The 10,873-nt window shown below is 28.5% G+C and overlaps 2 protein-coding genes across 3 annotated transcripts; one reads left to right on the forward strand and one right to left on the reverse strand.

Moving 5' to 3' along the window:
• Nucleotides 1-982: 982 nt before the first annotated feature.
• On the reverse strand, nt 983-8,386 carry LOC122513803 (serine/threonine-protein kinase dyf-5). 2 transcript variants are annotated; one of them, XM_043630275.1, is made up of 10 exons: nt 8,209-8,386; nt 5,860-6,121; nt 5,389-5,510; nt 4,899-5,111; nt 4,371-4,718; nt 4,108-4,275; nt 3,918-4,040; nt 3,553-3,837; nt 2,345-2,562; nt 983-2,162 (listed from the first exon to the last, which is right to left on the reverse strand). In XM_043630275.1, the coding sequence occupies exons 2-10, from the start codon at nt 6,025-6,027 to the stop codon at nt 2,050-2,052; spliced, it is 1,758 nt and encodes a 585-aa protein (XP_043486210.1). In that variant the 5' UTR covers nt 6,028-6,121; nt 8,209-8,386; the 3' UTR covers nt 983-2,049. The 2 variants fall into 2 exon arrangements, with proteins under 2 accessions (XP_043486210.1, XP_043486209.1); XM_043630274.1 differs by lacking the exons at nt 983-2,162; nt 2,345-2,562 and having other exon boundaries at nt 2,771-3,837.
• Nucleotides 8,387-8,747: 361 nt separating this feature from the next.
• Nucleotides 8,748-10,607, forward strand: LOC122513695 (2-oxoglutarate and iron-dependent oxygenase domain-containing protein 3-like). Its single transcript, XM_043630130.1, has 5 exons — nt 8,748-8,964; nt 9,170-9,607; nt 9,696-9,849; nt 9,940-10,066; nt 10,140-10,607. Exons 1-5 carry the CDS (start codon nt 8,849-8,851, stop codon nt 10,286-10,288), a joined length of 984 nt encoding a protein of 327 aa, XP_043486065.1. The 5' UTR covers nt 8,748-8,848; the 3' UTR covers nt 10,289-10,607.
• The last annotated feature ends 266 nt before the right edge of the window (nt 10,608-10,873 follow it).

Below are 10,873 nucleotides of genomic sequence, written 5' to 3' on the forward strand. Positions count from 1 at the left end.
AAAAAATTTTCGTCAAACAATTAAACAATATTTTCATTTAAAAAAAAAATAATAAAAATAAAAAGAAAAAGAACAAATATAAATTCTTTCTCTGACTCTATAAAATGAATCATATCAATTAATTATATTCGTCATAATCATATAATGATATAAAAATGTACACACGCATACGTGCATACACAATTCATACATAAAAATGATACAAAATATCGTATTTAAGTTTAATATACAAGAAAAAAAAAAACATATATTGTGTGCTCGTTCTATTGTACATATACGCGTAATAATAAGGAAGTAAAAAAAAAAAGAAAGAAAAAAAGAAACAGAAAATTCACACGGTATTATTAGTGTAAATTAAAATCATCGATCGTCTACTAACATTTCCCAATTATTTAGTAGACACATAAAAATAAAAATAAAAAGAAAAAAAAAGAAAAAACAAAACAAAAAGAGAGAAGAGAACAAAAATACAATAAAAAGAAAAAGAAATATTGTTTTTTGCGAAACGAGTGTTGGAGATTCGTATTGAATTAATAAAAATAATTCATTGCTACGATCAAAAGAGTGGAATTAATATAAGAACCGAAGAATATTGTGTAACTCTGTGTAAAGATTATATAAAAAAAAAAAACTGTATATCGTTCTTTGCACGAAGAAAACCCCCATCTTGATACGAATTGTACTAATTAAATATAAGTACGAATATGAAAAGGATTAAATAAAGAGACTATAATGATAATAATAATAATAATAATAATAATAAGAAACAGAAGAATTATAGAATAAGAATAATTAGAATAATTAGAGAAAACAATTTATGCGAGTGATAAATAATATAATAACAAATCGTTATGTTTTTTTTTCTTTTAAAAAAACTATACTTAATAAGTAATAGAAAAAAATCCTCGTTTGTTTCTTTTTTTTCTTTTTTTTCTTTTTTTTCTTTTTCTTTATATTATATCATTACTTTTATTATAATTTGTTTACTTCCATATATTTTTTATTGTATCAAATGCGACACTGAGTATATATTACTCTACGATTAGATCAATTAAATAAATAAATCAATGGATCATAAAAGGATTGACATAATCGTTTAAGGATTAATCAAAATTAAAAGAGACTATATTATTTCCAATCGTTTGCAAAGATTTTTTACTCAATGTCGCGTTAATATTACTCTATATATGTACAAATAATAAATACATATATACATATATACATATACATATATATATATATATATATGTTGTGGAAGGAATTTTTTTCAGGGTTGCATTAGAGTGAAACGAGTATGAAACCCTCAGCAGGCGAGGGGAGCAGCAAGGGGGAGAGTTAGAGAAATTATGTAATTTCCTGTTCGAGATATACAAGTGTGTGTGTGTGTGTATACACAACTATTATTAATTCTTTTTACCCTTACGTTTCTGCCCTTAGTTTGGAAGAATATACACATGTCGTGGTTTGTTTCGCTTACAGTATCTCTAGATTCCCACCCCTAAACATATTTTGTGGATTAGGCAAAACCCTTTAGGCCCAGGAATATATACATTGATCCTTTAACATATATACATATATATATATATATATGTATATATATGTATATATAAATATATAATATTATATCTTAAATAATTATTATATAATATTAATTATTCGAATACTATACGTTAATATTTTGTCTATCATACCATTTCTTTGGCTCTGAAATTCGTCTATATTATGATATTTAAATATGTTATTTAATGATCGTTGCGTGTGTTTCCTAGCTTTCATTTATATTCATGTTTCTTTCTACGTTGCTTTAAAAAATAAAAAACTTGTTTAAATTACAAAAAGAAAAAGAAAAGAAAAAAAGAAAGAAAGAAAGAAAGAATGAAAGCATCAATTGACGGATTGAATGCTACGAAATAGAAATCTAGTTTCTACAATGAACGATCCTGCAAGATGGTACCGTTATTGGAACGATTAAAATCATTCTATCACAGATTAAGGTAAGTGTCAGTAAAAATGAAAACTTCCATTTCAGGATGAATTGTAACGTGGTGGTCATTTGAGATATTTAGCAGCCCAATCAGTTCTACCATGGAGACCACCACTTCCTCGAACATTTAAGACACTTCCAAAGAGATTCGATTGTAACGCCGATTTATTTTGAGGTTCTAAGGCATAAAATAACATGATTAAAAATTTCATAATTATAAATCAATGAGAAGATAATGAAAATTTGATTGCTCGCGTTCTAGACAAAACAAAAAATAGAACAAATTTGTCTAGAAAGACAAAAATCATTAGAATTTCATTATATTTATATATTTATTTCTAGTGATACTCTTATACTCACTGATATTTTGCGTACCATAAACACTGGGATAAGGCATTCTTGAGTTTTGCTCGGCTATGTAACGATTTCTTGGAAGATAATGTTGTCTCGTTTGATTCTCGACATTCTCTCTGGGCCCCCAAAAAGAATCATTGAATTCTTCGTATTTTTCTGAACTCGGTGGACCGATCGTGCCGTTCATCGTCACCCTTGATTGATGCGAATCGGTGTCTCCGTTTCTTCAATGAAATAAATAAATAAAGAACAAATAAAAGTAAAATGATATAAATGTACATAACAGTTAAAATTATTATACAATTGAAAAGATGGAATGTGGGTAAGGAATTGTTTTATTGAAGGAACATTTAGATTTACATGGGACAACTCTATTCGTAAAATGGTATTTATGGTTAACAGGTTAATGACATTTATAATTTGGTTCTAGTTTTAATATATTCGTGTATTAATATATCATGTATATTACTTTGAATTATAAATGTAAGAATCGAATAATTTTTGTCGTTCCTCTAACTTACAATTAGACTTGAATAATTTAAAGAATTATCGATGCGTAGGTATGTTAACAGATTCTCTAATTTGTTTTCTTAAATTGGTAATACTTAAGAAAATATAAAGCAAAAAATGAAATCCCCATAAAAAACAATAGCAACCATGTAACATCGGAATAAGTTAAAAAGTTACCGAATAAATAATTGATTTTATCGGGAAATTGATTATCGAAAAATTCTTTGATCGAATAAGAAAACCTACAAATTAGATAAAAATATTTCAATAGAAATGTTCGAGCATTTGCAGCGGCATACAAAAATATGTTGAATAAATATTTCAAAGCGAACAACGGATAAAAAATGAAGATAATTACTTGATAAATAAGACGATTGAGCTTTGTAAATTCTATGAAAGTTTTGGAAGATTTTGATAAAGATTTAGCATAAAAGAATTGGATCAGTGTATCTTTTAAATGAATAATGAACGATCGACTACTCACTTCGGAATTGTACGATTCTGTATGATTAGTATTCCACAAAGACTTGTGTAACCATTGTAAAGAAACAAAAGTTTGATCATAATTACAAAATATTAGAAAAATATTGAAAGCATTTAGTAATAATTCGATCGGATAACTAAGATAGAAGATAAGACTAGCAAGGATCAGTACCAAATGTATAAATAAAATGGTCGCGATAGTATTTCGAAAGTTTCGATACCTGGACGACAAATTTGTGGTCTGGCCAGCGACGTACCGAGCCACACTGAGATAATGTTGTTTAGCTGAGACCTTCCTAGCGTTTTTCGTAGCCGATTGCGACTGTTGTTGATTCCAATTCTTTAATTGCACCGTCTCGTTCCAAACAGGCAATGACCAATTGGCATTGGTCTGCTTGAAATTGTCCGGTGGTTCGGCATAGTTGGCATTCCAATTGGCACGATTTTCTTTGTAAACTCGATCAGGTAGTAGCTTAGTTTCCATGCTCTCTGGAACTATCTTGCTTCTGACGATCGGACAATGACTAGTATTAGATAACTGAGCGACGTCTTGATTAGGTCTGATTATGTTATTCGTGCAACACACCCTAAAAGATCCGCGAAATCATCTTCGTCCCATTTAGACGAATGGTTATCACGTTTACGATTATTATGATTCAACAATGGTAATACCGGTTGTTGCTGCGGTTGTATATTCTTCTCTTGCATTCTGAAATATAGGTTTTTCTAATTAATACATTTTATTTATTTCATCATTATTTTTCAACGTATTTTACCTAGGTTGTACTACGTTATTATTGATAACTTCGTGCTGCGGATAATTGTATTGTTTCGGAATCGGCGCTGGTAGATTGACTTTGTTCATTATCAATTCTCTCTGCGACGCTACTCCGATTTTCTTACTGCTAACCACACGCGGTACACCAACTTGGAAATATGGATATCTAAAATATACGAGAAAAAATTCATCTGAATTTTTTGAAATCACAAATACGAAGAGTATTTATTTGAAATGTAAACAATATTTCATCGTTTATACCTCAATGATTGTTGCGCCGTTGGCCTCTTTATAGGATTCCATTGTAACATGTCTTCCATCAGTATCACAGCTTCTTGACTAGCGTTAGGTATCAATATAGTCAATGAAGTTTTCGTGAAATTTGGGAATTTGAAATTCATTGCTGCTGCTAATTGAAAACCTTCTGGCCAGTCGTCTTTGTCTGGTGTACCAATAACCGAACATATTTTAAAGATCTCGTCTATCTCACTTTTACCAGGAAATAATGGTCTGAATGTGTAAAGCTCGGCCATGATACATCCGACAGCCCAAATGTCTATCGGGCTGTTGTAATTTGTGGAATGCAGTAATACTTCTGGTGCTCTGTACCTGTCAGTTTAAATGAAATCTAATAATTAATCAAGTTTCAAGTTGAAAATTGTATTATCATCAAATTCATTATCATTAAATCACTATTTTATATTAATTTAAATAAAAAGAAAAAAAAAACATTAATTTTCGTTCTGTATTAACAATTACAATGATAGCTATCTTAAATTCATTAATTACCATCTAGTCGACACATAGTCGGTATAAGGTGGCCTCGACCTTATTTCCCGGGCCAATCCAAAGTCAGCTATCTTGACTAGTTCCGGCCCCATGCATAATAAATTTTCCGGCTTCATGTCACGATGAAAAAATCCGTGTTTGTGCATAAAAGCGAGTCCTTGTAATACCTGATACACCATGTTTCTGATCACCGGTTCTGGGAAAAGTTTGTCTCTAAAAAATAACAAACAAGAGGCCAAACAAATTTGATCAACGTCGAGTAATATAAAAATGATTGTTGATTTATTTCATTTTCGTGTGATTAATAAAATATTAGCTAGATAGACTACGCTTCATACGTCAAAATATTATCGATAAATTATTCTACGTAGATGTAAATATTACGATACATCAATTATTCAAGTTAGTATAAAGGATTGTCTATCTGCAAGTGTACAATTTATAATAATTCGCGTAAATATATGAAAAAGAAAAAAAGACAATTATATACCTATCCTTCATTAATTGATAGAGGTTCTCCTTCATATACTCGAAGACAAAGTATAGGACGTCATTTTCTCGGATAACTTCCTTCAACTTTACAACGTTCGCGTGGCTAAGTTTCTTCAAGGACTGTAAATAGTTTCATTATCGTCAATCGAGTTCAAACACGGAATCAAGTATAAAACTTTGATCAGGGTAGAGAAAAGCGATAACAGGTTGTAAGCGATAACAGGTTATACTTCCTTAAGAAAAGGAAGGTATTCAAACTTCAAAACTTCTATACACATACATGATCGAAAGAATATTTTGTAAATTATCAATTAGTATTAAAAAGAAAAAAAAGAAGAAAATTAGAGAAATAAATGAAATATATTAAAAAATAAAATTTCTATTAATTCTAATTGATACAAAATTGCAAGAAGATTTGATAGAAATAAATCAATAGTCTGCGTGAGAGTTATTGTTGTTAGAACCTGACCTTGACCTCGCGAAGATTCATAGCTTCTTCCCAAGAATAGTATTTCCTTTTCATTCTCTTTATGGCGACCTTTTCACCAGTGTCGATGCGTTCACCGAGAACAACGGAACCAAAGGTACCGTCACCAAGTTGGTTCAATGTTATATACCGATTCATTTTTTTCCGCATTCGTCCAATCAGGAATTTGAACTATCACGCTAACCGCACGGCCATACACGTGTCCGATACTGAACGCGACCAGTCTCGCACATCTCTCACATTACTGTAATCAGTAATTCAAAATGATATATCTAAAAGTGTATTTAACATTTCAATATATTATTTAATTATATATATTATTATCAATAAATATATATATTCGTTTTGAAATTATTTCTCGAGTTAATATGATAAATGAATTTGATAACGTACCTTACACACGTATCTATTATTTATTTCAAGACAATTCAATTAAATTTTCTAGATGATTAAAATGATACGAAATATAAGGAAAGAAATTTTTTATTTGACCCCGAATAAAAATAAACCATTAATGAAATTCAAGTGTTTCTATACTGTTATCTGTTATAATTCGACGTCCACAGTTACACTTGTCTTTACCGCAATGATATCATTTTGTATAGACGTTATAAAAGCTCGATCATATATATTTGAAGGTTGAATCGATATAATGCCATATACTCGTGTACGATAGTTTTACGAATAACACGTCAAAGCTAGCTTTCCTCGCTATTTCCACTCGAACTAGACCTTTATGAGTAATACTTCTTCTCCAAAATTTTAATGAAAAGAAAGAACTTATTGTTAGATATTTATTGACTCGGTGTATGAGGCTACTACCACGCTCGAATCAAATTTTTCTCTCGTCCTGGTGATTCACGAGGTAACGTCTTATATCGATTTTAATAAGCGAATAAGGTCGATTCAAGTTGTCACGAAAGAAAAACTTGCATTGTTTTTATAAAAGGTAACGTAAAGGTAATAGAAAGGTAAATAACCCAACCCACGCTTATATACTATCTATTACCCATATGCAATATATCAAAATATTATATATGCAGGCTTTGTGAAAATTTCATGATTTTAGTTTCAACTCGACAGATTTTACTAACATAATTGTATAATGATTTTATATTTTCTTAGAAGAAACCTAAAAGCTAGGCGGTGATAATCAGATCGATTATAGGATCGACTATTCCGTAGAGAAACCTTGTATTTCGTGGTAGACTAAGGTACAGAGAACCTAATCTGGGTTACTTTTCATGTATACACCGTTTCCTGAGATTACCATTTTCTTAACCGAGTTCGAGACACGCGAGAATATGGATTTCCTAAGCGCTCTTCTATTTTAAATATATTTTCCTTTTAAAAAATCCACCTTATCCAAGTTACATAACATTTAAAAGCAATATTTGTCGAAATGTTATTTTTTAATATATCATATTTGAGCTAATCAAAATTTGTATCTATTTATTTAACTAACTTGTATTTGTAATCAACTAATTATCGATTTACGTTTTCGAGCAAACGATTAATAACATTTCTATATATTTATAATATATTTTTGTTATGCAAATAAAATTTGTACTAAGTAAATTACATGCATACAATAATTGATCAGTGTACTGAATATTTAAAAAGTAGTTGAAAACCGCTATAAAATGTTTCTTATCTTCCTGTACTATGTTTCTATTCGGGAAGTATATAATCTTGATTTTTTTATGCATTTGTACGTTTCGAATTAATGTAATTAAAAATTCTTAAAATAAAAAATCCTTAGTTAACGACATGTGCAAACAAAGAAACCATTAACAATACGCTATATGTATACGCATAATGTATACAATGAACTAATAAATATTTCATATTAATGACGTTACACGTTAGTAACGCGTTTTAACAAAATCGTTCTTAGAAATGAAAAATATCAATATCATGTTATATTATCGATTAGAATTTTCTCTCAGCTATTATTACCATACTATAGTTTTTTTTTTCATTTCTCTATAAATAAACTTGGTATTCGCGTTGTTTAATAAAAAAGAACAGAAATATGTATTACAAGTGACGCGAGTCGTGGTAGTTCAAATTATTATAAATATTTTCAAACAACAATCATTGATAAATGTTATAAATTAGTAAAAGATAATTATAATCATAAATAAATGATTATAACGATCACATGAAAAAACTACGTTGTTTCTTTAGACAAGAAAAATAACATTTTTCTTATAATACTTAACTCGATCTATTGTAATTATTTCGATAAAATGAAACTAATAATAATAATAATAATAATAATAATAAAAATAATGAACTAATGAATAAAAAATATTTGTAAATACTCACTTAAAATATTATTTAATGTCGATGAGAAATCGTTGAGTATTTAATCATCACCTTCTTGAACGGCTGGTAATCGTAAACTGTAGTGCAGTCGGCCATGCTTTTATCAGTTTCTATGACAACATGGTGTCAAACCAACAACTTTAAGATTTCTTCGTTGCCCATGCGCTATACTCATCATTTTTAAATTGTCTGAAATATTTGAAAAATAAATCTATATTAAATATTAATCCAAATTTTATTTCTTCTCTCGATTAATATAATATTATATTTTGTTTTATTTTTTGTTTTTTCGAATGGGTCACTCATCCATTTTACTAATCGTGCCCATGTTGCTTGACTTTAATAATTTGTTTTGTTATTAAATTCATTTTTAAATGACTATAATTTTTGTATAAAAAAATACTTTGGACTTTTTATTTATTCTTTATTATAAAGAAATCAATGAATCATTTTGTTCTTCATTGTATAATATTATAATTAAAAAATTCTCTGTAAAAATATTTGTAATTTATTATATCATTTTTTGTAATCAAAGAAATGCGTATGTGGCGCCATCTGTACCACCTGTTACTACAGAAATAAGATCCTTTCGACGTTATTACTGTAAATATAAACATTGAGAAAGAATATTAATTAAAATATGTCACAAGAAAATAAAAAGTCCAAGAAAAAGGACGTTAAGAAGGAAAAGGCAATGCAAGCACAAAACAATGAGAAAGAAGGTGTAGATACCGATACGAATAATACTGTCAAATTGTATGTATCACATATTTGTAACCAAATTTTTTTCATTCAATAGAAATATCGATTTAATTGTAACTGTTATTAGTATGAATTTTCTTGCAAAAATTTCAATTTCTTAACTTTTCTTTTCATCACTCTCTAAACTATTTCTTAATTAAGCTTAATTATATTGTTTCGTAAATGTATATAATAATAATATTATTTTGTTAATTTTTAGAAAATTTGGACCTTCTATATCCTTCCCGTATCAAAGAGTATGGTCACGTTGTATCTTAATAGTTGGAGTTTTGTTTATCGTTTGGTATAATAGTAGAAATGGTAAAGAAATACAATTAGCAAAACAAAAAGATATATTGGTAACCCGAACGCAAACCGTAGAGTGTTCAGAAGAATTTAAAAATGAATTAAATCAATTTCCTGGTTGTCTACCAGAAAAATGTGGAAGAATGGTAACGGATAAATTAGTTACTTCGGCAGAGAGCGATGTTCTGTTAAAACTTGCAATTAACGGTATGAGTTTAGGTGGTTCTGATGGTGGTGCAACTATCTTAGATCTTCACTCTGGTGCATTGAGTAAAGGATCTAAATTCGTTAACATCTATCAGCTAGAAGGAAGAGATAAAATATTTAATGCTGTTGATTTTGCCATGTATAAGTATGAATACCTAAATTATTAAGTTTAAAATTATATTTATGATTAATATTTGTTTACTTTTTATATAAAAATTTATCTTTGTTCTTAGAGTAGTTAAGACCAAGATTCAGCATTCTATAGCGCATTATTTTGGAGTAGACGTCGATAAGATTTATTTAACCAAACCAACTTTCTTTTCGCAAATGACTAATGTGCCGGCTAAAACTATACACGATGAATATTGGCATCCACATGTCGATAAGGTAGAAATATGTTCTACTAGATTTAATTATATATTATACATACACATTCTTCGAATAAAGTATTTTAAGAATCTATTTTTATATTTACAGGAAACATATAAACACTTCCATTATACCTCTTTACTATATTTAAATGATTACGATAGAGATTTCAAAGGAGGTAGATTTATATTTATTAACGAAAACAATGTTAATAGTACGGTAGAACCACGAAAGGGTAAGTTGTTATATTTTATATTAAAATAATGTCCAATATTTAAATTAAAATAGAAAAATTTGTTGTCTTTTAGGTAGAGTATTAATGTTCACATCCGGTAGTGAAAATTTGCACGCGGTTGAAAAAGTCCAATCTGGAACTCGATATGCGTTGACCGTATCTTTCACGTGTGATTCGAGCGCAGCTATTACTGATCCAAATTATCGTAATATAATGAAATAGTGTCAATTAAATTGTTTCTATATGAATGTAAAATAATTTAATATTATAATTTAACCCTTTGAGTATATTGAATAATCTTGGCTAAAGCACTTTGTGGAAATGAAATACTTTATTAAGAATAACTAAGTAAGTTATAATAATTATTCTTCCATATAAAAAATATTATGGTAAAGTTATTATTGAGCACAATTTTGTTGTTACAAGACTCGAAACTATTATCAACAATTACAAACTGTCTTTGCATTCCCTGCATTCATGCCACTCAAAGGGTTAATATTATATGTATGTATTATGAATCTAAATTAACTTCTTACATTCACACAAAGTATAATTTATTTTACAAATAATTAAGATAATAATAGTAAGTAGGGAAATGTAAAAAATTGTCATTATTATTATCATGATTGAAAAAACCGTAATGTTAAATATTTCAAATGTTTCTAAAATGAAATAATAATAAATAGGAATGTGTACCAAAATAAATAATTATAATTATAACAACAACAATGATAATAGCAGTAAAAGGTGGATATAATCGCTATATTAATGTTTTTAATTTTTCAATTGAATTCTATTAGTATTTAT

The sequence above is a fragment of the Polistes fuscatus genome, unplaced genomic scaffold, assembly GCF_010416935.1.
Source record: "Polistes fuscatus isolate 324 unplaced genomic scaffold, CU_Pfus_HIC Scaffold13, whole genome shotgun sequence".
Taxonomy (NCBI): Eukaryota; Metazoa; Arthropoda; class Insecta; order Hymenoptera; family Vespidae; genus Polistes; species Polistes fuscatus.

Excerpts from the sequence above, each read along its gene's own strand:
- LOC122513803 (XM_043630274.1), bottom strand. The coding sequence starts at position 6,027 with ATGCGGAAAAAAATGAATCGGTATATAACATTGAACCAACTTGGTGAC. Across the intron at positions 5,511-5,859 it reads TGAATCTTCGCGAGGTCAAG|TCCTTGAAGAAACTTAGCCA; the intron begins GTCAGGTTCTAA and ends AACTATTTACAG. Across the intron at positions 4,276-4,370 it reads ACGGCGCAACAATCATTGAG|ATATCCATATTTCCAAGTTG; the intron begins GTATAAACGATG and ends CGTATATTTTAG.
- LOC122513695 (XM_043630130.1), top strand. The coding sequence starts at position 8,849 with ATGTCACAAGAAAATAAAAAGTCCAAGAAAAAGGACGTTAAGAAGGAA. Across the intron at positions 8,965-9,169 it reads ACGAATAATACTGTCAAATT|AAAATTTGGACCTTCTATAT; the intron begins GTATGTATCACA and ends GTTAATTTTTAG. Across the intron at positions 10,067-10,139 it reads TACGGTAGAACCACGAAAGG|GTAGAGTATTAATGTTCACA; the intron begins GTAAGTTGTTAT and ends GTTGTCTTTTAG.